A 27,944-nucleotide genomic window follows, 5' to 3' on the forward strand; every position below is an offset into this window, starting at 1 on the left:
GGGTGCCATGCCTGCCTGCTTGCCTACTTTTTAGTCCAGAGCCAGTCCCACCATCCCATCCCCTCACAGCCCCACTCCACAAGAAAGCAACAAAAGCAGGTGGCGAACACATTTATTTAATATGGGGGTGGGGTATTGCTGTCTCTGTCAGTGTGTATGGGTGGTAGGGAGACAACCAGAGGGACTTCTGCCCTGGAGTAAGAGGCTGTTCTGGCCCCAGGCTGGGGTTGGGAGCAGACTGAGGGGACGGGGGAGGTGTGTAAAGGGGGAGGGTGAAGCTCTGCACACATCCTTGGAACCACAGTCCAGGCCCATCCAGTCACCAAAGCAAGAACCGAATAAATAAAGTGCAACCGTGGGGGTGGGAGATGGGGAGAGGAAGGGCACCGGGCGCACCCACGCCCACAGCCCACATTCAGTGCTGCCAGGTCTGGCCCAGCTGCGGGCCAGACACTCCTGTCCAATCACCCCTATGTCCGTCCCTCCATGAGCCAGGCAGGGCCCCTGTGCAGCTACTGGAGGTAGCGATAGGCCTTGAAGCAGTGGTTGCCAGCATCGGCCACCACCACGTGGCCATCCGAGGTCAGTGCCAGGCCCTGTGGGCCGTACAGTGGCTCTGCAGCCGTGTTGATGTAGGACAAGAAGGAGCCAGAGCTGTCGAATACCTGGGGGATGGGTGGAGAATGAGGGAGAGCTGAGATCAGGCTGGTGAGATGCACACTGGGGGGAGGGGACGTGTGCACGGGGAACAGCAGGGCACCTCACCTTTCTGCCATCCCTGGGCCTTACTCACCTGGATGCGGCTGTTGCCCCAGTCAGCCACGATGATGTTCCCATTGGAGTCCACAGCGACTCCCGTGGGAGCGTTGAACTGCCCGTTGCCCTCACCATGGGAGCCGAACTTGAAGAGGAACTCTCCATCGGCACTGTATACCTGGCAGGGCAAAGGCTGGGGACTGGGGACCTGGCCTCAGACAGAGGGCAGGGCCTTGGAGGAGGGCGGGGGGGAAGCCCCAGGGCTGAGGGCCCTCAGGTCTGCAGCTACAGCTCAGTTCTTTCCAGGCTTCCCATCCATGCACCCCACTGCTACTGGACATCTCCAGCTGATGTCCCTCAGACATATCAAATCTAACAGTCCATTTCCCCGGCAAGCAGTTCTGAATTCTCTTTCAGTGACTGGCAACACCCAATTGGCCATGAGTCATTGTCGAATGCATCATCTCCCTCTGCTCAACAGCCAGTGGATTGACACAATCATTGATTCTACCCCAAGTCTATATCCTATATACATATATTGCCACAGCAGTGGTCCTTATCTGGATTATTGCAAAGATAGATCTTCCTGCCTCTAGTCTTGCCCCAGCCAGAGCGATCTAAGACACACGGGATTGTATCACCCCACCTGCCTGCCATCCTTCAGTGACTCCCCAGAACTCTTAGGAAGAGATCAAGCTCCTTAAAGGCCACACAAGACTCATCTCTGCCAACCCAGTCTGAACTACTTGTGGTTTCTTGAACACACCATAGGGTTCCCACCTCCAGTTCTCGGCTCCTCTGGTCCCCTTTGCCTCAAATCCTCTTCTCCTTCTCTTCCTTCTGGTTATTTCCCACTGGTGCTTTAGGTAATTCTCTCTCACCTGAGCCAAATGCTCCTGCTATGCCCTCACATTTCCCTACACTTCCTTATCACTGAACATATCACATCAAATTGTAACATGCCAGTTAACTCTTCTCTTCTCTACTAGACTATAACTAAGAAGACAGGGGAAGTATTTGCTTGAGTCATGACTGTATCCCCATCACTTCTGACATAGTGCCTGGGTCAAAGTAGCCACGCCATAAATGTTTACAGTGCCAATGAATGATCCGGGGGAAGGGGGAGGCAAGGGAAGACACTGACCTTTACTGAATGGTTATGGAAATCCGTCACTACAATCTCATTCTTGTTGTTCACAGCCACAAAATGGGGCCCTGAAAATATAAAGTGGTCTCTAGGGCAGCAGCTGGGATACTGGGGTGGGGAAGAACACCTGTGATGATAAAGCTGGGGTGTTCAGAGAGGGGTGGGGTCTCTGGGATGATGGTGCTAAGGCCCAGTGACGGAATGGGGTTCTCTAGAGCCAAGACACAGGAGGAGGGGTCTTAGAGTTGGGGTCCCCCGGGGTTCTCTGGGGAATCAGAATAGATGTCTGTCTTATCTCCTCATACCTGCGAAGTGACGGTCAGTGGCTCCACGGCCCCCAAAGCGGCCAACCAGCTTTCCATTGGGTTGGAAGGTGAAGACACAGCAAGACTTGTTGTCGACCACAATGATATGTCCGTTACGGTCTACAGCCACCCCCTTGGGGCCCATGAGGCGGCCAGCTCCAATCTTGGTCTGGAAGGAGATGAGCATTAGGGTCTTTATCCTGCCTGGTGGGGAGAACAGTCCCAGCCTGGCACCAAAGCAGAATCTTGGGCTGGGGATGGACCAGGGGTCCTCAAACTTTTTAAACAGGGGGCCAGTTCACTGTCCCTCAGACCGTTGGAGGGCCGGACTATAGTTTAAAAAAAAACTAGTCGGCTGCTAAGCAACAGGCAGCGGCGGCAAAAACACCCGGCGGGCCGGATAAATGTTTTCGGCGGGCCATAGTTTGAGGACCCCTGGGATGGACCAATCCAGGCCCAACCACCAGGGGACACTAGAATGGTCACTTCAGCTGATCACCAGGGGTGCAAAGTGTAGTGACAGTAAGTTTCTCACCTTGAACTTGCCCTCAGGGGAGAAGATGCTGACCCAACGGTTGTCATAGTCTGCAACGATAATGTCTCCATTGGTGTCCACTGCCACACCTGTGGGTCGTTGCAGCTGTCCAGGCGAGCGCCCTCGGACCCCAAAGCGGAACTTGAACTGGCCTTCATTGGAGAAAACCTGGAGCACAGGATCGAGGGAGGGAGGGGAAGGAGGGGAGAGACTGTGGGCACAAAGGGAAGGGAGCAGGATCCTGAGGGAGGAGACCCCCATTCATTCAGTCATTCAGCAAGGACTAATGACACCGTGTCAGGGCACAGAGAAGAATCAGACATGGCCACAGACCTAGCGGACATGCAGCAGAGGTGGGAATGGGAATGTAGGAATATGAAAGGGTTGAGGGGGAGTGATCAGGAAGGGTTGCAGAAGAGGAAATCTGAGCTAAGTCTAAAGGGATGCTGACAGATGAACCGAAGTTGGCCAGTAAAGCAGTAGGAGGCAAGGCATTTAAGCAGAGTGGACAGTGTATAAACGGCACAGAGTCCAGCATGGGCCCTGCTCATCCGTGTACAACACGGGTCAGGTTTTATCCTGGATGTAATGGGGATTCCCTGAAAATGTGTGGGCAAGGAGTGACAAGATGAGATTTGCTTTTGTGGTATAATAAGACACTTATGTGGTCTTTGTCCCCAGTGCCTGTCACAGAGCTCCTCGAAGCCTGGGAATTTCCTGATAGGATTGTCTTTTGTCATTCATAAGGGGCCCCTTTTGAGCTTAGGCAACTACAGTGACTTAGGGTGGGGACCCCAGATAGCCTCAGGATGAAGCTGGTCATTAGAAAGACCAAATGAGTAAAGGCTTTGAATTTACAGCCCTATCCACCCTCTGGGAAGGATTGTGCGTGTGTGTGCACACAAATTAAACTCTATGAAAACTCCTGAACAAGATCTGATGAGCTTCTGGGTTGGTATGAGAGGGTGGGGCACCCCCGTTCCACAGAGACAGAAGTTCCTGCACTGGGGACTCTTCTGGACCTTGCCCTCTGTACCTCTTCATCTAGCTGCTCATCTGTGTCCTTGATCAGACCCTTTGCAGTAAGCTGTAAACCTAAGCAAATGTTTCTCTGAGTTCTGTGAGCCTCTCTATCTAATTAATCGAACCCAAAAAGGGGGTTGTGGAAACTTCCAGTTTAAAGCAGGTCAGTCAATGCACAGGTGACAACCTGACTTGCAACTGGTGTCTGGGTGGGTGCAGGCTTATGGGACTGAGCCCTTAACCTCTGGGATGTGATACTATCTGCTGGTACATAGTGTCAGAATTGAGTTAAATTCAAAGAAAACATGGTCAATGTCCACTGGAATTAGAGAACTGTTTGGTAGTGTTTGCAAAAAACACCCTGGAGTTTGTAAGGAAGAGCACTCTGGTTGCAGGGAGGAGTCAAGACTGGATGTTGGCCACGCAGTCAGAGGCTGCTGCAGTGGTCCAGGTGTGAAATGATGACGACTTGGACCAGGGCACTGCTAGAGGGCAGCAGATGGACTCAAGAGACATATAGTAGGTAGATTCAACAAACTTGGCAGTAGACAAGGAAGGGAGGGAGGTGAGGGAAATGGACCAGGATTAGCCCTTCCAGGATATGGGGCTGACCAGGCAACCTTCCTCCTGGACAGAGTGAACCTTTCAACCTTTCTCACTCTTCTATCTCCTTGACCTTAGCCATCCAACATACTCAGGGCTCTCCATCCTAAAAGCACCTCCTATACTCTGGTTTCTCTTCAGATCGTATAAATCTTTCGCCTTTTACTAAAAGCACCTCCTTTTTATGCTCCTTTCCTCTACAGCTAAGCCTTCCTGCTTCTCCTTTGCAGCCAAGACATTACTCACCACTTACTGCAGAAGTCCCACACACTGCTTTGTTACAGGCTCTGGGGACATAAGGGGAATCAGAGCCAGGAGCAGCCTTGGCTAACTCAAGTTCTGGACCTTGGCCTTAGTTTATCCAGACCTGCTCCCTCCTTAGTGGACTGGGCCCCTGTCCCCACCCCCACCCCCACCCCCATCCCCATCCCCATCTCTCAGGCCTGCAGAGCTGTTTGAACTGGTCCCACCAAGAGACATCACTCCCTCCTGATGTAGACCTTCTACTATGCCCTCACCCCTTCTGCTCTAGTTCCCTGCGGTGGGACAGCATTGCTAGCATGAGAAGGGAAGGACCACAGATTGGAGAGCTGATGTGAGAGAGACTAAAAGGTTCCCCCAGATCAGCAGTGATATTATGCATGTACCTTCTCCAGTCTGAGTAGCTTGGTTTCCAGCTCAAAACTCAGAGGCTTGTGGGGTGTGGGGGATGTCTTCCTCATCCTGTCCTATCCTATCCCACCCCTTATATCTGGCCAACTCCTATTCATCTTTCAATTCTCAGAATTTCCAGGTCACTTCTTGAGAGAAGCCTTTAATGACCAACTCCATCCCCTGAATCAGTGTATACACATACAGTTAGGTCTCTGTGATGTATGCTTTATAGTTCTTGTCATAACAACCATCACTTCCATAACTAAATATCTTTGTCCCCTTCTAAGAAAGTTGCAGGTGGGACAGGAACTGTGTCTGTTCTTTGCTGCTGCATTTGTAGGTAAAGCAACTGGCACATAACAGACATTCAACAAATGAATGAATTCCTCAGCTCAATCTCAGATCACAGCTAGACATCTCCACTTGAATGACACACTCAAACTCAACACATGCAAAAGGGAATTCATCAACTTATATCTAGACCTGTTCCTGAATTACAACACCACCGACCCAGTGCACCAAGTGCTGCCATTCCTGAGCCCTCCCTCTCCCTTGACATCTGATGGCTCATCAAAACCTGCCGTATTTGCTTCCTTAACATCTCTGGAATCTGCTGGTGCCCTAGTTTGGTCTTTAACATCTCTCTGCTATATCACAGTAGCACTAAGTAACTTCGGGACCTGAGCCTAGTAGGGAAGAGAGACTGAAACAAAATTAAACAAGCCAGTGATTCTGGTAAAGTCTGAAAGTGTTTACAGCAAAAGGTTGAGGAGCTCAGAGGAGAATGTGATTAATATTCTGCCTGAAGGAAATGAGCTGATAAAATTTCTGGACTAAGACAGTTACTCAAATTGTCAAACCAAATATGCAAATTGAATTCTTCACTCAGCCTCCACCATAAATGGGTCCAAAGGAGGAAAAGTTCATGCAGAGCCCAATTCTCATGAACTGAGGGGTGCAGGTCACAGTCCATCTGGGATCCCAGCCCCTACCAGGCCTGAGGCCCCCAGAGTAAGAGAAGCAGAAACTCCGCTTTGGAATCCAAGTCAGGTTCCTAGCAACTGGGTAGATGGAGTGCAGGTGGGAGTGGGAGCAAGGGAGACTGCTATAGGACTATTAAGTGTTTGGAAGGGAGGGGGGCTACATCAGGCCCTACCCCTCAATTCCCCCCACCCTGAAACAGTGGACAAGCACAGCTCCTCATCAAAGAGACAAAGTGGCACACGTCACTCGGCATGTGAGAGCTCGTGTGCAAGCACAGTAGGGAAGATTTCCCAAATCTCAGCATTTGTGCCAGAAAGCACCCCTGGCATAAGGAGCAGGAAAAGATTTAGAGGGTAGAGGAAGTGACTGAGTAGGGCCTCAGCACCACCCCCATTCCCATCTCCTCTTTGCTATCCAGGCTGCGTCCAAATACCTCCCAGTGCTGAACTGGGCTCTCCACTCCTCCGCTCCTAGGAATAGGGTGGGAATAAAGGCTGGCTGGAAATACAGGACGGGGAATATGGTCATGGAAGAGCTCGTGGCATTTGCAGCCTGGTAGGTGGCACGCAGGAGCCAGGTGGGATCTGACATTGAAGCGACAGGCTTTTGGCAGAGCTGGACCTATGACGGGGTACTCAGGCTGGGTCAGGAAGAAGTGTAAATTTATACGTGTTGCAAAGTAAGGATCTTCAGGGGACAGTTTTGCTCCCTGATAAAGTGTTTCCATGAACTGAAGCTCAGGGTAGTCACAAACAATCCCATACAGCATAAACTCAATGTGACCTCAGCTACTTGGCTCCTAATCGTAATCTACCTCCAGCTCCTTTGGGAATCCTTCCAGTTCCCTGGGCAACCCCCTCCAGCACTCCCCACCTCCTGGCTTTTGTTGACAGCCGCCACCTGGACAGTGATATTTTTAACTAACATTAGAAGGTTCACTAGGTGTAAGGCACAGTACATTTTGCCATTTAATGCTTCCAGCGACCCTCTGAGGTATTCTTTTCCTAATTTTACACATGAGTTAACTGAAGCTGAGAGAGGTCACATGACTTGTCAGTAAGTGGCAGAGCTAGGATTCAAGCCCAGGTGTCTGGTTTCAGAGCCTGGGCTTTTAACTGCTCCGCTGTGTCTACCACACTGGGCGCTGGGTTTACTACAAGGAATAAAAAGAGAAAACCACATTTTCTGGCTTTAAAGAGCCTGAGGTGCAGCAGAGGCCATGTCTATTTGTGTGGCGGATGCCTTAATCAGGTGTGTGAGGGGCTGGGAGGGCCAGGGGCAGGACCACCTGTGAGCGTGCACTGTAGTCTAGCCACTGAAGACACCTCTTTTTACAAGTTAACCCCATTTGACTGTCTAGTCCACCGGATGTTTGCAGAGACTGGTGCAGACAAGATACATTCTGGAGCCAGGAAGGTATGTTGGGACATAGCAGGGAAGGGCAGAGCCAGCATCCTGACCACATGGTGGTGAAAAGGGGAGAAAGTGAGCCAGCCAGGTGGAGGCTCAAGAGGAGACAGAGGGGCCCTAACCGGTTTGGCTCAGTGGATAGAGCGTCGACCTGAGGACTCAAGGGTCCCAGGTTCGATTCCGGTCAAGGGCATGTACTTTGGTTGTGGGCACATCCCCAGTAGGGAGTGTGCAGGAGGCAGCTGATGGATGCTTCTCTCTCATTGATGTTTCTAACTCTCTATCCCTCTCCCTTCCTCTCTGTAAAAAATCAATAAAATATATTTAAAAAGAACTTTTAAAAAAAAAGAGGAGACAGAGGGGAAGGGAGAATGAGCCTGGCCTTTGAGGTCCAGAAGCTGGTCTGGGCTGTGCCATGGCCTGGAAGGTATAAACTGCCAGCACAGTGAACCCTGGGGCCTACCTGTGAACATGGTTACCCTTGTGGCTAGTAGGGGTGAGGTTACAAGTGGGTGGGTGAAGGGCGGTGCTATGACTTATTGCTCTTTAAGAAATGGTATTATGTGTAGGGCTGGAAAAATAAAAAGCTTTTTTTTTTTAAAGTAAGGCTTCGATTATTGTACATCTTTCAGGAGGAGACCTATAGTATATACAGTTTATTGTTTGTTTGTTTGTTTTCAGGAGGCTGTAGCTGGAGGACCTGTATTTTGGTGGTGTGGGAGCTGGACAAGCGCTCACCTGAATACATTGGTTGTTGCTGTCTGCTACCACTATGCGGCCACTGCTAGCTGCGGACACACCCTGTAGATTGGTAAATTCGCCTTTCTCCCTTCCACGACTGCCTGTGGGAAGGGGATGGGGGAAAATCAAAAAAATTCACTCGAAAGTCATTTTGAAACTCCCTGCCCTCTCCGCCCCGCCTCCTGCCTGAGCCCGCCCCTGCCTGGCTCCGCCCCCGGCCGTCTGTACCGACACGGAACACGAGCTCATCCTCAATGGGGTTGTCCTTCCGTTTGCCGCTGGTGCTGTACATGGAGTTGGGCCTCCGCACCGCCTTCTGGCGCACATGGCTGCCCGGGCCGCCAGGGGACTTAACGCGGCGCTTGACGTCGTCCGAGGAAGGTGGTAGGTCCCCAGGTCGCAGGGCTCGCACGCGGAAGGGGCTACCGCGCACCGGCTGGCCATAGAGCAGCACGGAGAGGAGCAGCTCGCCCTCGGAGCGTGCCGTGTAGACCAGCTCATACGTGCCGTTCTTGTGGTCCACCACTGGCACCGGCAGGCGCGTGCCGTCGGGGGCAGTGAGCTCCGCCCGCAGCTCGGCGCTGCCAGTGCGCACCAGCCGCCCATCTTTGTCTTTGGTAGTGACCGTGAAGGAGGCGGTCTGGCCCACCAGCGCCTGGCGCAGGCCTTCGCCCGTGGCCACCGTCTCGTGTGCAGTGGCACTCGTTGTGAGCAGTGCACCCAGATTGAGCACCGATCGCCGCAGCCCGTCAACCTCCAGGACCAGTTCCAGCTGCGCGTTCTCGTGCGGCCACTCTGGGAAGGCCTGCGCCGCCAAGGCCGCCAGGCGCTCGCGCATGTGCTTGCGGACCAGCAACACCTCCGGGGCTGAGCCCAGGCGCAGGGCTTGCTCTGCGAAGCTGCAGCTGCTGCCAATGTGTTCCTGACCCTGGCGCAGTGTGTCTAGCTGGGTCTGCAGCACCTGAGGGGGTGGGGGGTGGGGGTGAGAACTCTGGCGCAGAGGTGGGTCTCTGTGATTTCTGGTGAACTTGCAGTACTATGGCATGAAAGGAACACAAGCGAGGGAGTGTGGACAAGGGACACAGATGCCCACAGCACCTGTGGGGCCATGTCAGGAGGCAGAAAGTGTTCACTAGGGAAAAGGGGTGTGCAAGTGTGGGAAGCAGGGATACATGGGGGGCGATAAGGGAGGGAAGGGTGAACAAATGCACCTTCTGCTTCGCCCCACAAATGGCCTCCAGGTCGTTGACCAGCGCCTGCTTGCGCTGCTGCAGCGCTTGCTCCAAGTCCTCGAAGGCTGCGCTGATCTGGGCCAGGGCCTCTGCCTTGCGCTCCTGCAGCTGCTGGCTGATGCCTCCCACTAAGGCAATCGCTGCGGACAGCTGTGGCAGCCTGGGGAGGGAAACAACTCATACCCGAGTGGCTTGAGGCGGCGTCCTGACCAAACCATCCCTTCTCCCTACTGTTGCTGATCGCCTACCTGAGGCGTCCCTGCTCTCTCACAGAGTTTTATCTGTACCCTGCCTGCCCTGGGTCCCTCCTCTGCCTCCCGTTGAAACACCATCTCTGATGGCCCCACCAGCCCAGGTCCCCACCAGCGCCTACCGGCCGCGCACTGCCTCCAGCTGGCGCTGCAGGGCGGCCTTGTGCTGCTCCACCACGTCCCGCAGCAGCACCGTGCCGTGCTCCCGGTGCTCCCCTGCCCGGCACTCTCCGCACATGGCCGTCTCACAGGCCTCACAGTAAAACTCCATCGTCTGGCAGCATAAAGACTCCAGTTAGGCAATGGCTACGCACCAAACTTCTTTGCCCCTCCCCTCCCCCACCTGCCCTCCTGGGCCCTCACCTTCCAGGTGTGCCCCCTACCTGGGCCACTTATTCCCAGAAACACCTCTCACCCACAGCCACTCGGCCCCCTCCCCCAACCTCTCCCTCTCCTCCACCCCAAGTCCTGGCCTCACTGGGCCTGCTTGGGCCCACCTTGCCTTCATGGTTGGGGCAGGAGAGGGGGCGGCCAGCCACTGCACTGAGGGGGTGGGGGTCCTCCGGGTCGTGGGCCCCATCAGGTGCCTGCTGCATGGCCTCCATGAGGCTGCTGATGAAGAAGTTATTCTGCAGTGCAGAGACGCCCTGCTCAGGGAGGATGGACGTCTGTCGACATACTGGACAGGACAGCGTCAGGCTCTGGGCAGGGATATAGTTCTGGAGGCATCTGGCCAGAGGGAAAAAGGGGGTGGGGCAGCGTCAGTACACCCCTCCTCACGTTTTCCCTGGGTGCTGATTCCTCTCCTCATAGGGGTGCCAGTACACTTCCTTTGGAAACCTCTCTGGTTGGCACACACATCTTGTCCTGCCAGCAGGTATAAAAGGCCTCATCTCATCTCTCACGACTGAGTAGAAACACATCCCTGACCTCTCAGAAGAGCGGGCATATCCGCATTCCTCACCGTGTGCACAAATACTGGTTCACCTTTCACAGGTGCTTACAAACCCTTCTCATAGAAAAATATGCAACTAGCCCTTACTTTAACTAATTAAACATTTACTGACTGCCTACTCTTGTCAAATTTGTGCCAAGCTCTGGGGATATAAAGATAAAGCATAGTGCATACCTCTAAAATACTTCCAGCCTACTGAGGAGTGTTTCTAGAAGTACTGAAATAGAGAGTCTATAGAAGTAAACAGTGTAATGATTAAGGGTGTGGACCCTGGAGCGAGGCTGCCCGGGTTCAATTCCCAGGTCAGTCATCTATTAAACTGTGACCCCTGACAAGTTACTTAACTTTGATGAGCCAGGGATTCTTCCTTTGTAAGATGGAGACAGTACAGGCTTCCCAAGGAGTGGAGGATTAAATGTAAAGGGCTTCTATGCCCAACTCACAGAAAGCATTAAATATTATAGACTCTGAGGATTGCCTCACAGAGAGCGCTATATATTGGAGGCTACTATTTATCATTAATAAAAAGAATTCAGTAGATGCACTGATAAGGAAATGCACTGAGGGGCACCTGCCCCACGGTGGGTGGAGAGGGTAGCCAGGAAAGGCTTCCGAAGAGGTGACGTAAGCTCAATCTTCATGGGTAAGTAATGTTAGCCTGACAAAAGGAAGGTGCAGGAGGAGGAGGAAGGGTGTTCCAGACACAGAAGGCATCCAGAAACAGCATAGTGTGGGTAGGGAATTATAAACAGCGTGATATGGCTGGAGACCAAATCCAAGACAAGGAATGGTAACAGGAGTCTGGAGAGAGACAGGGGCCAGTTTATGGAGGGCCTTATGGGCCACACCAAGGAGCTTGGAAGTCATTGCAACAGCCAAAGGGAGCCACTGGAGCATGGGACAGCCAGGTTTCCATTTTATCAAGCTCCTCTTCTTGGCAGAGGGCGAAAGAGAATGTGATGAGACAGCAGACAAGAGGTTTTAACATCATCATCATAATCATCCAATTACCATTTATTAAGCACCATGTGCCAGGCGCTGTGCTTTACATTTTGTTTATGAATGTAGACTCTGAAAGGGTAAGTAGTCCAAGGTAGCAAAGCTAGTGAACACTGGAGCCTGGATCCAAATACAAGGCAAAGACACTCTTGCAATCGTTTAGGCCAGTGGTCGGCAAACTCATTAGTCAACAGAGCCAAATATCAACAGTACAACGACTGAAATTTCTTTTGAGAGCCAAATTTTTTAAACTTAAACTATATAGGTAGGTACACTGTTATTAACTTAATTAGGGTACTCCTAAGCTGGCCTTTGCTAAAAACGTCCTCAATCTGAGGGGTCGACCTCAGCGAACGTACCCCCACTTCTAACGCCACTTCTTTAAAATAGACTCACCCAGGCCAAAAACCGACTTCTGCGCATGGGCCACAAAGTTTCAATCGCACTGTACATGGTATTTTGTGGAAGAGCCACACTCAAGGGGCCAAAGAGCCGCATGTGGCTCACGAGCCACGGTTTGCCGACCACTGGTTTAGGCAAGAGATGAGAAGACCTGGATTTAGGCAGTAGCAATGTAGACTAAGGTGGAATAAATTTTAGAAGTATTTAAGAAGTGTAGCTAGTAGGGGGTACTGTCTGATTAGAAAGGGGGGTGAGAGATGAGTCTTGATTGACTCCCAGATTTCTAGCCTAAAGCACTGAGTGGATAGTGGTGGCATTCACAGGAAGAAGAGTGGTTTCTAAGGAAGTTCAGCTTGACCTGGCTGAGCTTACTGTAACAGTGGACATCCAAGTAGAGGGAACCTGTAGAGAGCTGGGGAGAAGACAGGTTAGAGATATAGATGAGGGTGCCGTCAACATTTACATGGCCTCTGTAGCCCTGGGAGGGGATACAATCAGCCAAGAAGGGGTTGGCAGTGATAAGAGCAGGGCAGAGCACCCAGCAAATACTGAACGAGGGGCACAAAGAGCCATGGGTAGAACCAGTGACAGGGCAGCAAAGTGCGCAGCACAATTCCGGGAGGGAAGGAGTAGTCATCAGTGTCCAAAGTAGCTGAGGAGTCAGGGAACATTAAGGACTGAGAAATGCCCATCAAATTTGGCAAATGTGAGAGTACTTTTGTCTGTAAGTAAAACAGAGACATCAGAGTAGTAGGGGAAGCAAAAACTTACTGTTGCCAGTGAAGAGTGAACGGGGAGGTTTGAGGAAGAAGGGGCTTGAAGGATTGAATGGCAGCTATCAGGGACAGAGGCGAGAACAGTTCTTATCTGTTTGTGATGGGAGCCTTGAGCATGTTTATAAATGGAGGAGCCAGTCAAAAAGGAGAGATGGAAGAGACTAGAAGACGTGGGACAACGTCTAGGGATGGGGAAATGGCTCAAATTGGTCTGAAGAAGAGGAATGAACCATCTCCTCTGACTGGAGGAGGGAAGAGAAAGGCGGATGTACTTGAACACAGGAACAAAGTTAGGGAGACTGGGCCTAACTTGCCTCAGGCAAGATCAGCTGCTGAGTGTGAAGGAGGGAGAGGATTCAGGAGAACAGGAAGGCTGGGATTAGTCACTGAAGGGTGGAGGAGAGGAAGCTTACAGACTGACCAGACCACAAATCTGTGGAGGGAATATCTGCATGCTATAAACTTTCCTGTATCTTCAGTCTCTTCTGTTAACGTTTTCTATTCCTCTAGATCTGAACTAATTAATTTTATTTATTTAACAAACAGTATGTGCCAGGCACGATTCTAAGTGCTTCACAAATATTAACTTATTTGTGACCTAGTTTCCCCTGCAGTCCTCTCAAGTAGAGAGTTTTTTGTCTCATACTCCACATTCCTTGGGGCCAGAGGTGGGGTTGAGTCCTCCCCACCCCCAGCTGAAACATTTCTAAACTATTCTTTAGCTCCTTGAAAGCTCAAGCCTTCTGTCTACACCACCCCTCCTTTTTGTTGTCTCTGCTAACTTAATAGTTGCTTCCCCAGTCACTGAACTCTTTGGTCTGGCTTACTGTCTTCCTCTGTTAACCCCTGACCCATACCACCAACGCCCCATCCCCATACACACACACTCCTCCCATTAGTTCCAGTGACTCTGACATCCACCAGGTGACCCATCCACTAACAAGATTTCTTAGTTCCTTGATCTTCTCACCCCAGTGATTTTCCTTCCACTTCACCTCAGCTGTCCACTCCCATGCTCCCACCACCACCCATATCCCATCACTCATCACTGCATCAACTCTACAACATGCATTTCTACCATTCTACTCTTCCACTGTAGTTCTCTTCCCAGCTCATGGATTCTGGTGTCTCTGCTACAAAATACCTTTGAACTCATCACGACCTCCTTCCTTTTGTTGCGCATGCCTGATGTACAATAGCTTCCTAACTGGATTCTTGTTTCCACTCTTACTTCTCTATAATCCATTCTCAGCAGAGCAGCCAGAGTGAGCTTTTAAAAATCTAATTTATGTCACATTATTTCGCTGCTAAAATAAATCCTCCAATGGTTTTCCACTGCATTTACAATAAAGTCCAAACACTTTCCTAAAACTGCCAAGCTACCCCATAACTGTCCTGACTCCTTTGTGCCTCATTTCATCTCACTTTCCTCCTCACTCAGCCACACTGGCTTCTTTTCTGGTCTCTGAACATGCGAGTTTACTCCTTCCTTAAGGCGTTGCATAGCACAATGCAAAGATTTTCCCATTGCCTGGAACAATCTGCACATGTCTTTCCTCTTTCTCATCCTCGGGTGTCAGGTCAAATATCACCTCCTCAAGGAAGCCTTTCCTGGTGAATCTATGTAGAATAGCCCCTGGCCCAACCACCCCCACTTACTCCCTGCTTATTTCCTGCAAAACACTTAGCACAAGCTGTGACTCGCCTGTTTGATTATTTCCTTGCTTATTGTCTTTCATTTCCCACTAGAACATAAGAGTGAAGGCTCTACAGAATACTATAAATAATTATACTCCAACAAATTGGAAAACCTAGAAAAATACATAAATTCCTAAAAACACACAACCTTCAAAGGTAAATCATGAAGAAATATAAAATCGGAATAGGCCGATTACAAGTAATAATATTGAATTAGCAATTTACACCCCCCCAAAAAAAAAACACAACACAAAAGCCCAAAACCAGATGGCTTCACATGTGCATTCTACCAAAGATTTAAAGAAGAGTTAACATCTATCTTTCTCAAATTATTCCAAAAATAATAAAAGAGGAAGAAAAGCTTCCAAACTCATTTTACGAGCCAGCAATACACTGATACCAAAACCAGACAGAAGCCACACAAAAAAAGAAAATTACAGGCCAATATCCCTGATGAATATACTAGTAGATGCAAAATTTTCAACAAAATATTAGCAAACCAAATTAAAAAACACATTAAAAGATCATACATCATTATCGAGTAGATTTATTCTAGGGATACAAGGATGGCTCAACATCAAATGGATCAATGTGATACATCACATTAACCAAACAATAACAATCATATGTCAACTATGAAATTCGTCCACGGGTACAGTCCCTAGGCCTGGCCTGTGATCAGGGCCATCTTCCATGGCTGCCCGCAGCCAGCCCCACCCCCTGCCGCCACCCACCCCTGGCTCCCTGTTTGCCATCAAGCGATGGGAGTCTGCTGGCTGGGGGAAAGGGACCAAGAGGTGGTCGGTGTGCCTCATAGTGACTGGTCGAGCGGTCGTTCTGGTTGTTCTGCTGTTAGGGTCAATTTGCATATTGGCCTTTTATTATATAGGATACGATGCAGAAAAAGCATCTGACAAAATTCAACATCCATTTATATATTTTAAAAAAAACAACTCTTGCCCAGCTGGTGTGGCTCAGTGGTTGAGTGTCAACCTTACCCAGGAGGTCATGGTTCCATTCCTGGTCAGGGCACATGCCCAGGTTGCAGGTTCGATCCCCAGTAGGGGATGTGCAGGAGGCAGCCAATCAATGATTCTCTCTCATCACTGATGTTTCTATCTCTCTCTCCTTCTCCCTTCTTCTCTCTGAAATCAATAAAAACATATATTTTTTAAAAGAATTAAATCTTGACATTTGCAAAAGTATGGATGGACTTCGAGGGTATTATGCTAAGTGAAATAAGGCAGAGAAAGACAAATATCATATAATTTCACTTACATGTGGAATCTAAAACACCTAAACAAAACAGAAATACACTCACAGACACAGAAAATAAACTGGTAGTTACCAGAGTGTAAAAGGGTAAGAAGGGGGATGAAATAGGTAAAGGAGATTAAGGTACAAACTTTCAGTTGTAAAATAAGTCATGGGGATGTAAAGTACAGCATAGAGAATACAGTCAATAATATTATAATAACTTTGTATGGTGACAGATAATAACAAGATTTATTATAGAGATCATTTTGTAATGTATGTAAATATTCAATCACTGTGATATATATACCTGAAACTAATAGGATATTGTATGTCAAGTTTACATCAATAAAAAAAAAACTGAAGGGTCTGCAGTCAAACCTGGATTCAGACCTTGACTACTAACTGTGGAAACATTCCTTAATTACTTAATGACTCTAAACCCTAGTTTCTCCTTTTCCAAAATGGGGATAATAAAGTATCTATTGTAAAGATTAAGTAAATCAATACATGCCAGTCCCTTGCAAATAGTAAATAATCAATGCATAGCAGCTATTATTATAATTTCTCAGGCATTGATTTTCCCCAGGAGTGTTCAGTGATCTGGGCATAGGAGAAGGTACAGAGACATCTTACTGATCCAGCAATGAGCTTCTGACACATGGGTTTAGAAAAGGACAAAGATGTGAGTGGATTGTGGCAGTCAGTCAGATGGACAGCCATAGGATGAAGGATGGGTAGGAAAGAAAGGCAGGCCAGGATGGATCTGGGGGCTGGGAAAAGAGGGAGCTGTCTAAGGGGCTGGATGTCTATAACCAGTCAAAGCTGGTATAGTGGGAAGAGGGTAAGGGGGGTAGGAGTGGGTCAGTGGAGTTTATGACCACAGAAGAAGTGGTATTATTCTGGGTGATGGCAAGATGCAGCGTGTTGTTGGGAAAAAGTATGACTGAGGCGGTATGGAGGACATCCCGGAAAAACAGACAAGAACCAAGAGGCATAAATGGATAATAAAGTCATTCGAATTGATGGAAGAACTTGGAAAGGGCAGGAGGGCGGAGTCTGTGTGCAGCTGATAAAGGGAAGAGAGCGGTAGAGCTGGAATCTGAAAGAGCAGAGCTAGAAGGGAAGCAAAGTCCCTGGGGCTGAGCCAGGTTTCAGTGAAGGCAGGAGGCAGAGGGAAGGCGTGGGTAGACACAATGGTGAGAAGACCCAGAGACCAGGCCACTCAAGACAGAGCAATGAGGGATGAGGGCCGGAGGGAGAACATTGTCCAAATACACATGTGATCATGTTTAAAACCCTGCAAAGGCTTCATGGGCAACATTCTCTAACAGGTCCACAAAGTTCCACGTGGTCTGGCCTCAACCTTCCTCTCTAGCTTCATCACATGCCACTCTCTATCACTAGCCTGGCTCCTGCCTGGCCAGGCCTCCTCTAGGCCCACTGACCTGACACAGTCCCTCATGCCACATGGCCTTTTCCTATGTTCTTCCTTCTGCCTGCAATGCTCTTACCACTCCCTTCATTAGCTAACTCCTACTGAGCCTCTAGACTGCACCTCAAGGAAGCCTCCCCTGATTCTCCAAACTATAAAATCCCATATGCTCAGCTCTCATAGCTTACACTTCATTTGCAGCACTTATTCAGGGTGCAATATTACATTTACCTGTTGCCTGGCTATATGATTATTTGATTATTTTCTCCTTCACTATAGTATGAACTCTTTAAAAAAATTTTTTTTTAATTTATTGATTGATTTTAGAGAGAAAGGAAGGGAGAGAGAGAAAAACATCGATTTGTTGCTTCACTTATTTATGCATTCATTGGTTGATTCTTATATGTGCCCTGACCCGGGATCAAACCCACAACCTTGGCATATTGGGACAATGCTCTAACCAACTGAGCTACCTGGCCAAGGCTATACTGTAAGCTCTTTAAGAACAAAGAGATATCTGCCTTTGTTTGTCACTGCATACACGTGTAGTTGCTTGTTACATAAATATTTGTTGAATGAATGAATGAATAACGGATAGAAGCCTAGAGGCTGGAAGGGGTTGCCTTGCACTCAGTGCTCCAGGACAACAGGGACAGGCCTAGCTTCAAATATCCTCCCTCTGGTCATAAACTCTTCTGGTGCCAGAGCTGGTTGAGAGTCCCAGCTCTACCTGATTTCTTTGATGCTGTGGAAGGCTGATTCGGGCTTGGGAAGGGGGCAGAAAAGGCCCTATTCTGGGCAGGGATCGTGGCCCAGTGTTAGGAGCTCCTGGTCCTCTCATGGGTTCTTGCATCAAACCCTCATTTCCTACAGGGTGGAGTTTACCTGCTCCCCTGCATAGGTACACAGATTCCCCTCACCTCTTATAGGTTTATACATGCCCCTATCCTCTCAGGGAGCCCTGCAAGGCCTTCCTCCCTCCCAGGACACACACACCCTCACCTCTCACAGAAGGTATGCAGGCAAGGCAGAACCTTGGGGCACCGGTACCGATCCAGGCAGATGCTGCACACCAGGAACTGCTTGTCCATGGGCTGGACCTCTGGGCCAGGGCTGTCCTGCCTCTTCGCCATGGTGCCCACTGATGGCTCCTGCCACTCACACCAGCCTGTGTATGGAGAAATTGTCAGCACCAGGGAAGTCAGCGCTCTCTCCCCAACCTTATCCTCACCACTCAAATGCCCTGCAGAGAATTAGCCCCATTTCTTCCCTGCCAGGGGCAAGACAGGCAGTTATCTGGAGGCAGCAAGGTGAAGTAGGTGGGCTGAGTAACCCATGGTTAAAAGCACAGACTTAGGGTTAAATTGGGGTCAAACCCAGCTCAGCCTCTTACCAGCTATGAGCCCTTGCATAATTCATAAAACATCTCTGAGCCTCAATTTCCTAATTTGCAATTATGGAAATAACAATCCCTACTTCAAATGGTTGTTCTGAGACTTGCAATAGTGCATGTCAAGTGCATGGTACACGGATGCCCACTCTCACTGAGACACTCATCCTTTATCTCCTCTGTCTCCCTCAAATCCTCCTCCAGGACACCTTCCTGATGGAGTGTGTCTCCTCTGACTATCTACAGCCCCTCCTACCTCTGACCCTCCTCGCAGCACAACAGCCCAGGGCTGCATTCTTTTCCACATCCAATCAGTATCTAGGTCTGTGGATTCTGCCTCCTAAATATCTTATCCCCTTTTCTTCAACCACACAGCTACCGCCCCATCAGGTCACCACCAATTCTCTCCTGAGATGCAGCAGCAGCCCTCTAACTGGTAGCCTTGTCTCCTCACTGTGCTTCTCATCCACCCCCCTCGCAGTCAGAATGAGGCTTCTAAAACACAGATTCCAACTTGTCACTAACTTCCTGTTTAACTTCCTTCAACAGTTATCCATTGTCCAGAGGACAAAGTCCAAATTTAAATTTGCCAACATGGCTTAGGGTTGCCCACACCTCATGTCTTATGATTCTACAATTGGTAACACTGTCCTTTCTGTTCCTGGAAAACTCCTTCTTCTCTTTTACTACTGGGCAGTCACACATTCTATTCCCTCTGCCTAAGATCCTCTTCCAAGCTCCCCTTTGCTTGACTGACTCCCAGTCGTCTTTCCAGTCGCTATGTAAATGTCACTTCCTCCAGAAGGCCGTCCCTGATTTCCTGAAGTCTGGGTAAGGTGCTCCACCTTTGTGTCCCACTGCACCCTGTATTTCCTCCATCTTAGCCCTTATGCCATACTATAATGTTCTTGTATACTGGTATATAGCACAGAGCCTAACATAGGATCAATCTGTATTTATTGAATTAATTCAGTAATTCAACCAATATTTATTAAGTGCCTACTTTGTACAGATAAACAAATCAGACTGATAAATCAGATATAGTCACTCTAGTCACTATCCCTAAGATAGAGAGGTGGTGACAGGTATTTTTAAAGTAAATAAACAAATAACTACAAATTGGGAGAGGGGCGTGCTACAAAGAAGAAAAGGATGCTATAAAGAACACTTTTTTTTATTGGTGGTCAGGGAAGGCCTCTCCAAGCAGGTGACTTTTAAGCAGAGCTCTGAGGGACAGAAGGAAAATGGTAGGGATGAGGGGGGGAGCATCAGAGAGTGAGAGAGGGAAGTCATTCTAGGCTAAAGGAACAGCATGAATGAAAGTTCTTAGAGGGTTCATTGAGAAATGGAAAGAACCACGAGGTTAGACTTAGAGCAACGTGAATAAAAGGCAAGTGGTGAGCTTGGGAAGGTGAGCTTGGGAATGATATCAGGAAGGACCTTGATGTTAAGAATCTGGATTTTCTCCTAAATTGGGTGAGAAATGATACAATTTACAAAAAATATAGAAATAAATTAAAAAGCTACTTTGGCAGCTATGAGGATTGAAGAGAAGTAAGTAGGAGAAGAGAGACCAGTTAGGAGACTACCCCAGTTCTTGTAAGATGTTGGTTATTAGCAGAGCTATAGGTAAGAAGGTGGATTGATTTGGTAAATACTCTTGAGGTTGAATCAAAAGGACATCATTATGGATTCGATGTGAGGAGAAAGGAATGTCAATAATGACACACACACACACCCTGTTTTCTCCCTTGAGCAAATGGTGGGCCATGTACAGAGACAGTGAGAGCTGAGAAGGTGATTTTGGACATTCTGTTTCATTTATTTATTCTTTTTGAAATATATTTTTATTGATTTCAGAGAGGAAGGGAGAAGGATAGAGAGATAGAAACATCAATGATGAGAATCATTGATCGGCTGCCTCCTGCACGCCCCCTACTGGGGATCGAGCCTGCAACTCGGGCATGTAGCCGGAATCCAACCTGGGACCCTTCAGTCCACAGGCTGATGCTCTATCCACTGAGCCAACCTGGCTAGGCCTGGACATTCTGTTTTAGATACGTTAAGTTTGAGGCGCCTGTGTGATATCCAGGTAGAGATGTCAAGTAAGGAATAGAATACAGGTGCTCAAGGGAGAAGTCTGTGCTGGTTATTAGTTTGGAAGCACTGGCATGACTTAAAGCAACAAGCAATGAGAATGGATGAGACCACCTAGGGAGAGAAGTGGAGAGTGAAGAAGAACCCAGAGCAAAGGCAAGAAAACCAGGGGAGTGTGTGACCAAGGGAATCAAGAGAAGAGAGTGATTCAAGAAAGGAGTGGTGAGATAAGATGAAGACTGAAAAGTGTCCACCAGATTTGATTGTGGTGGAGTGGCAGGGGTAGAAGCCATGTTAGCGTGACTAAAGAATGAATGGATGCCAAAACCGGTTTGGCTCAGTGGATAGAGCGTCAGCCTGCGGACTGAAAGGTCCCAGGTTCAATTCCGGTCAAAGGCATATACTTTGGTTGCGGGCACATCCCTAGTAGGAGATGTGCAGGAGGCAGCTGATCGATGTTTCTCTCTCATCGATGTTTCTAACTATCTCTCTCCCTTCCTCTCTGTAAAAAATCAATAAAATATATTTAAAAAAAAAAAGAATGAATGGAGGTGGTGAAATTAACACCACATATGTAGACAATTAATGAGAGAAATCTTGCCATGAAGAGAAGCGAAAGATAGCTGGAGTACTTCAAAACAGGCAGTGACTAGGAGCAAGTCAACACTATCTGTGCCTGCATCATGGGGTCTCTCTACAGATAACATGAATGAATGTTTACATGCATGTAGTGGGGCCAGTCCAGAGACTTCTGTGGGCTTGAGGAGCGACCAGAGAGAGGCTAGGCTGTATGTGCCTTCTGATTGAGTGCGGGTAGGCATGGGAAGGCTAGGAATGGCATGCCTGAGAGATTCTCTCCTGGTGTGGACACTGGGGTTCTGAGGTTCTCTCTAGAGGTGATGTGTTCTGAATCTGGAAACTTAATACAAGGACAACATAGCAGGAGGGAGGACAGATTGAGGATTGGTGTAAGAAACAGGAGGCCAGAGCCAAGCTGAAGCTTCAGTCTGGTGAAGGGGAGGGCCGGGAGGAAAAGTAGGAGTGGTTTACTGGGCCACGCCAGGGCAGCTGATGTCAGGCTCCGCCTCTCCAAGCCAAGGGTCTTTCCCAGGCTGTTACAAAGGGGCGGGGATTGGGCTACATCCCAGGTCTGACAGCTCCTCCCTCCCTTCCCCTTCCTGCTTCAGTTCCCCACCCAGGCTTGCCTGACAGGCAGCCTCTGAGGCCACAAGCTTGCCTGGATCACTCGATGCCCTTCTCCTAGATTTCTACTTCCACCCTCCCATCCCACTGTGCCCTACAGATCTGCCCCCAAGGTCCTATAGTCAATGGTTTAAGTGGACTGTTTATCACAGCAGACACTGGCGGACCTTGAACTCCGAGCTGAGATTTCACCCTCTTTCCTATTGCCATCCTGTATGCTCATCCCACCTCTGTTGCATGGCTCAGTTCAAAAGGCATCTCATTTCCTCATTCAGCATTCATTCAACAACCCTGCTAGGCCTGGGAATACAAAGATGAATAGCCGCAGCTCAGCCTTCCTGGATTCCACAATCTAATAAATAGATCACTGCAGTGCAATATGGTGAGGGCTATGATGGGGAAGCATGCACAGATTGCTCCAGGAGCACAGAGGTCACCTAACATAGACTTGGGTGAGGGACAGGGATACTGGAAGTTGGAGGACAAGGGAATTCTCCTGAAGGAAGTGTCATTCAAGCTGAGATTTCCAGGATGAGTGAGAGTTACAGAGAGCATGGTGCCTCTGCATCAGGAAACTGAATCATACACCGGACAGGGGAGGACAGTTAAGAAACAAGATGGGGAGGTAGGCAGGAACTAGATCACACAATGCATTGCTGGCCTTATTAAGGAGTGTAGACTTTACCCTTCCCTTCTTGGGGATTAAGGCTTTATCCAAAGAGCAAAGGAAACATTTCTTGGGAGGTAGGGGATTCAAGTATAGAGTGACAGAGCCACAATAGTAAATTTTTGACTGCTGCGTGGAAAATAGTTTAGAGGGGACACAAGTGGAAAGTTAAGAGACTGCTGATATTCCAGGGAGAGATGATGGTGGTATTGACTAGTGGAGTAGCAGAGAGAAGGTTGAGAGAAGGGGATTTCATAGGGAGGAATCAATAGAACTTGAAGGCTAGATGATTTGATGTGAAGAGTAGAGGGAGAAGAAAGAATTAGAGATGATTCCTAGTTCTCTTGCTTGGAAACTCTAGAAGAAGAGCAGTTTGGATAAGAGGGTGGCAAGTTCAGTGTTTAATAAAATGACTCTGAGGTGCCTATGGGAGAGGTCCAGCTGGCAGTTGGAAAGATAGGCTGGAGCCTAGGAAAGATGTCTGGCCTGGAGATAAAGATTTGGGATGGTGCCTGGAGCCATGGAAATGGATGACATCACCCAGAAATGAGAAAGTAGAGCCTGTGACTGTGTCCCAAGGAACCTCAACATTTAAAGGATAGGCCCAGGAAGCAAAGCCTGCAAGAAATGGAAAAGATGTGCCAGAGAGGCAGGAGAAGCAAAAAATAAAAATAAAGAGGGAGCCTGTGAAGACCCAGGGAGAATAAAGCTTCATGGACAAGGAAACAATCTCATTGTGAAATGCTGGAGAAAGGTCCCATGATTTAAAGCCCAGGAGAAGCTGTGATTAACTTCAGAGAGTGTGGTTTCCAAGGGCCGGAGTAGAGGAAGCCAGATCCAAGGGGCTGAGGAGGAAGTTGACTGTGAGCAAATGAAGACAGCCAGTGCTGCTGACTCCACCAGATCCTTGACATCTGCAAAGGATGTGTTTCAAGGCTTTTCAGTTTCTCCAAATTCTCAAACAGCATCTAATTTCCCCCATGACTTCCTCCTACAACCCCAGGAGAGTCCCAGATTTACACAGCTGTGAGTGGAGATAGGTAACCAAGGCATTGTTAAAAAGTGGATGCAAGAGGTCATCTAGGCTGAAACCGGTTTGGCTCAGTGGATAGAGCATCGGCCTGCGGACTGAAAGGTCCCAGGTTTGATTCCAGTCAAGGGTATGTACCTGGGTTGCGGGCACATCCCCAGTAGGAGGTGTGCAGGAGGCAGCTGATCGATGTTTCTGATTCTCTATCTCTCTCCCTTCCTCTCTGTAAAAAATCAAGAAAATATATGTTTTTTAAAGAAGAGGTCATCTAGGCTCACTTGCTTCCTAAAATGACACTCCTGTCCACTAGCCTCCAGGTGTATTTGATTATTTGAGGCCTCAGCAAAATGTCAAATGACTGCACATTATAGTCTTTGAGGTTCCCCTGGAACAGATGAAGCAAAGGAGGAGGCCAAGTCCTCAAAGTATCCTTCTCAGTAAGGTTGGCAAGGAAGGAAAGTGATGAAATTCACAGTACCATCTCCCCCACCATTGCCAGACTGAGTAGGTGAATGAACTATTCGATCAGCTGATCAACCTACCAATCAAACTTCTCCAGGCATACTCTGGACCAGGCCCTTCAACTTGCAACTGGAGATGCAAAGCTTCTTAAAGAGATATATTACCTGTCCTTCCAAGCTCTCAGACAAGTGTAGAAATAGACTTGGAAATACATAACTACAAAATGATAAGTGTCCTGGTATTGATATATTCGAACTGCTGTGGCAGCAAAGAAAAGGAAGTCTCTGAGTCAGAAGGTGGTGGAGGAGAATGAACAGGCCTCGAGAGGAAGGGATATCTGAGCTGGTTCTTGTGGGACCAATAGGAGTAGGATAGACACACTGGGAAAGCTGAGCAAAGGAACAGAAGCATGAAAAATTAAGAAACATGGACCAGATGGGCCAAAGAGCAAGACTCAAAAGGGTAGAAGCTGCTTTCATGACCACTCAATTTGAGTTCTCCACTTGCTCCTTGGTTGCTCCGTCACTGCCCATTCCTTAAATGTCTAGTTCCCAGGGCTTTGTTCTAGGGCCCTTCTCTCACACTCATCTTCTGCCAGGGAGATCTCATCATCTGCCAGGGTTTAGTTACTAACCACTTAGTAACAAGTCCCAGATCCTTATCTCCAGTGCAGAAAACTTTTTTGAGCCCCAGCCCTGTATATCCAACTGTATCTTGGACACATCTACATGGGCAATGATTAGAGACTAACCTAAAACTGAATTCATTTTCCCCTAATCTACTCTTCCTCCTGCGTTTCTCTTCTCAAAAAAAAAAAGGGCACCATCATCCATCTAACCACCCCAACCCTGGGAGTCCTCTCAGTTCATTCACCTTTCAGATACAAGCTATGACCATCCTTGAGTCTGCCTCTAAAATGTGTCTAGGTTAGAAAAAGGTTAGGAGATCTAGAAGCTCGTCTTGACTGACACTAATGTCACAAATGCAAGGTAAGACTGGGCAAGTTCCTACTCCATCCCCTTACTTGTAAACTGTGTGTGTGAGAGGGGCTGTCCTTTTCTTCCTCAAATCTGAGATTCCCAAGATTCTCTTTCCAGCCAAAAGTCCCTACAGATTGCCATATATGCCCATGCTTAAACCCCGTCTTGTACTACCCTGAGGATCTGATTGCTCGTTTCCATGGTAAGGCTAGATGTGCTAGAGGGTGGCTGCAGTTGCCCCCACCTCCCTTCCCAAATAATGTTTGCTGAGTTTAGGGAACCCACAACACTCCCTCCTGTCCTAGCCATATGGTTTTGCTCTGTCTTTCTGAGCACAGGCTGTAATCCCAACTATGGGCCTTGGCTCAAGCTCTTCTCTCATCAAGAATGCCATTGTCCCCTAAGTGGCTGAGGCAGCACCTGACACAGAGAGGGTGCTCAGTATACGCTGGTGACAGGAGAGCCATGTTTAAATCACTGCAGTTTCCCCTCACCAGACAGAGAGGCAAAAGCAAAGGTAATGACAAGGTAAGTGAACAAAGCTCCAAGGAAAAAGACCTCCACTCAACATAAAGAAGCTTTCCCACAGCATAAGGTAGTAAGTGCTCTGTCACTGGAGGCATCCAAGACAAGAGAGGCAGGGCACCTGTCAGCCCTGCAGCTCTGATTCCAATTCCGCAGTAAATCAGAGCCCTGCTTAAGGGATGAATGGGCACTGGTGAGCTGGACAGACAGGCAGGGACAGACCTGTGAAAAAGACCGCACCTCTTCCAACTTCCCAGACCTCATCTTCCTACCGGGGTCAATCCTCGGTCCACCTGAGAGGCCCCCCACACCAGGAACAAGCCCAGGGCTGCCTTCCGTCAGAATGACCTCCCTGGGGTGCAGCCTGCCCCTCCAACCTGCAACCATCTGTCCCTGCAGGTTTGCAGCCCAGGATCTGTAGCCAAGTGGAGAGGGGAGGAGGCCAGACCAGGGAGGGGCCTGGGGTCCTCCAGGCAGGGCACAGGCTGCAAGGGAACAAGGGAGTGGGGGGGGGGGGGGTCCTTTCCTACAAGAAACAGCCTCCGGATGGGGCTTCCTGTGCAGGGAGCAGTGCTAGGGGAGGAAAGAGTGTCCTCCATCCTGACCGGTGGGGCTTTTGGTGCCTGCGGAGGATGAAGGGGGTGGGGGTGGGGGCTGGGGGGAGGTCAGGGGGAGCCAGGGGGAGAAGTGTTGGCACCAGGGAGAAAGGAACCCTTCAGACAGGCTGGGCCACAAGATTCCAGAGTCCCACTCAGCAACCCCACCCGCCCCCCGCCACCGCCACCGCCACCGCCACCGCCACCGCCCGCAGCGCTCGACTCCCTCCGCCAACATACACAAGCTCCCAAACCCCGCGCTCCTCCGAGGACCCATCACCCATCCACCCGCGCCTGCCCCCCTCAGACATGGACCTCACGTGAGAGCCACAGCCCGAAGAATGCCCCCGCTGCTCCCCCGGGCACGGACACGCCTCACGTGCACAGAGGCAGCCACGGCTTCGGAGAGCAGCTGTGCCCCCACCCGCGGACGCTCCACGGACCCACGGCCGCGCGGCCCCGGCCCCGGACCAGGGCAGACAGGGACACAAACGCACCCCTGGGGACCGCCCGCCACACTCACCGCGGCCGAGCAGGATGCGAGGGCCGAGGCCCGGACTGCGGCCGCTCCGAGGGGCCCGCGGCGCTGCCCCCGCTGCCCGCGCCCGTCCGCCCGGCCCTGCCCGCGGCGCCGCCCCACGTCCCTCGCCTCCGCGGGTCCTCGCGCCGGCGCCGCCGCCGGACCCCGCCGCACAGGCCGGAGGGAGGGGCCGGGGCGGGGCTGCGGACCAGCCGGGGGAGGGGGCGGGCCCGGGACGGAAGCCCCGCCCCCGCCCCGCCCGCCGCGGGCAGGCCCCGCCCCCGCCCCGCCCCGCCCGCCCCCGCTCGGAGCCTCGGGCGAGGACTGCTGGCTCGCGGGCTGGGGCACCCGAGAGCCGGATCCCGGATCCCGCGGCCCGGATCCGCGGCCCCAGGTCCCCGCCCGCTGCCTCAGGCCCCCAGCGGCTCCAGGGCAGGCGGCACGGTGGGTCTCGGAGGCCGGAGGAGGCTCGGTCAGGAAAGGCCAGCTGGACAGCAGGGGTTTCGGACTCCGGGAGCCGGTTCGCGCTGCCTCCCGGGGGTTCCCTGCCCGGCTTTCTGGGGGGGCCCTACGGAATATGCTAGTGTGGTCCCCGTTGATCGTGGGAGACAGGAATCATCCTGTACCTCGACACGGATCTCCGGGCGGCGAAGGGCCCCAAGGTGCCAGGGCAGGACCCAGAGCTCGGGAAGGGGGTGATGGGGTAGGAAGGTGGGGGGACTTGATCCCGCTCTAGCCGCCTGGCTCTCCCTGAGGAGCAATCCCGGCGAGGAAATTACGGTTCCGACCACCCAGCGACTCCCTTCCCCACTCCAAAAACCAGAGCAATTCTCAGAATCATCGCATTGGGGGAAAGCAGCCCCCGTGGAAAATAATAAAAATTATAACAACAGTTCACAGGGACTGAGTGCTTATATTGGGCCAGACACACAACGAACCTCTTTACATATATTATCTCCTTTAATACTCATATTGTTAATAGCTTCTTTTATTGGCCATGTTATACAATGTAAGAAACTGAGGGCCCGCTCCCTAGAAGTTAACCCTGATCACTCAGCTAGAAAGTGGTGTAACCAGCGTTTGTTTGAGCTCTGTGTTAAGGTCCTGCCTCCAGTCACCCAGTGTTTCATAAAGTGGGGGTCACCCCTCCCCTAACAATCAAGCTGCAGTCAGGTGATTGCAGGCTGACCAAAGCCCAGGAAGCCTGCCTGGGAGCTGCAGTGTCTGTGACAAAGGGCGAAGTCGGGCTGCACCTGGATCTCAGTGCTGGGAGCATCTGCTGAGGGGGGTGTCCCCTCCTCCAGTCCTCCTCGC

At 50.1% G+C, this 27,944-nt stretch overlaps 1 protein-coding gene across 1 annotated transcript; it reads right to left on the reverse strand.

The window, feature by feature from the left end:
- Positions 1 to 95: 95 nt before the first annotated feature.
- On the reverse strand, positions 96 to 26,835 carry TRIM3 (tripartite motif containing 3). Its single transcript, XM_059708752.1, has 12 exons — positions 26,634 to 26,835; positions 18,163 to 18,328; positions 10,139 to 10,370; positions 9,764 to 9,915; positions 9,370 to 9,550; positions 8,387 to 9,119; positions 8,156 to 8,259; positions 2,744 to 2,911; positions 2,209 to 2,377; positions 1,901 to 1,971; positions 794 to 934; positions 96 to 665 (listed from the first exon to the last, which is right to left on the reverse strand). Exons 2-12 carry the CDS (start codon positions 18,291 to 18,293, stop codon positions 513 to 515), a joined length of 2,235 nt encoding a protein of 744 aa, XP_059564735.1. The 5' UTR covers positions 18,294 to 18,328; positions 26,634 to 26,835; the 3' UTR covers positions 96 to 512.
- Positions 26,836 to 27,944: the final 1,109 nt, after the last annotated feature.

The sequence above is a fragment of the Myotis daubentonii genome, chromosome 9 (assembly GCF_963259705.1).
Source record: "Myotis daubentonii chromosome 9, mMyoDau2.1, whole genome shotgun sequence".
NCBI lineage: Eukaryota > Metazoa > Chordata > Mammalia > Chiroptera > Vespertilionidae > Myotis > Myotis daubentonii.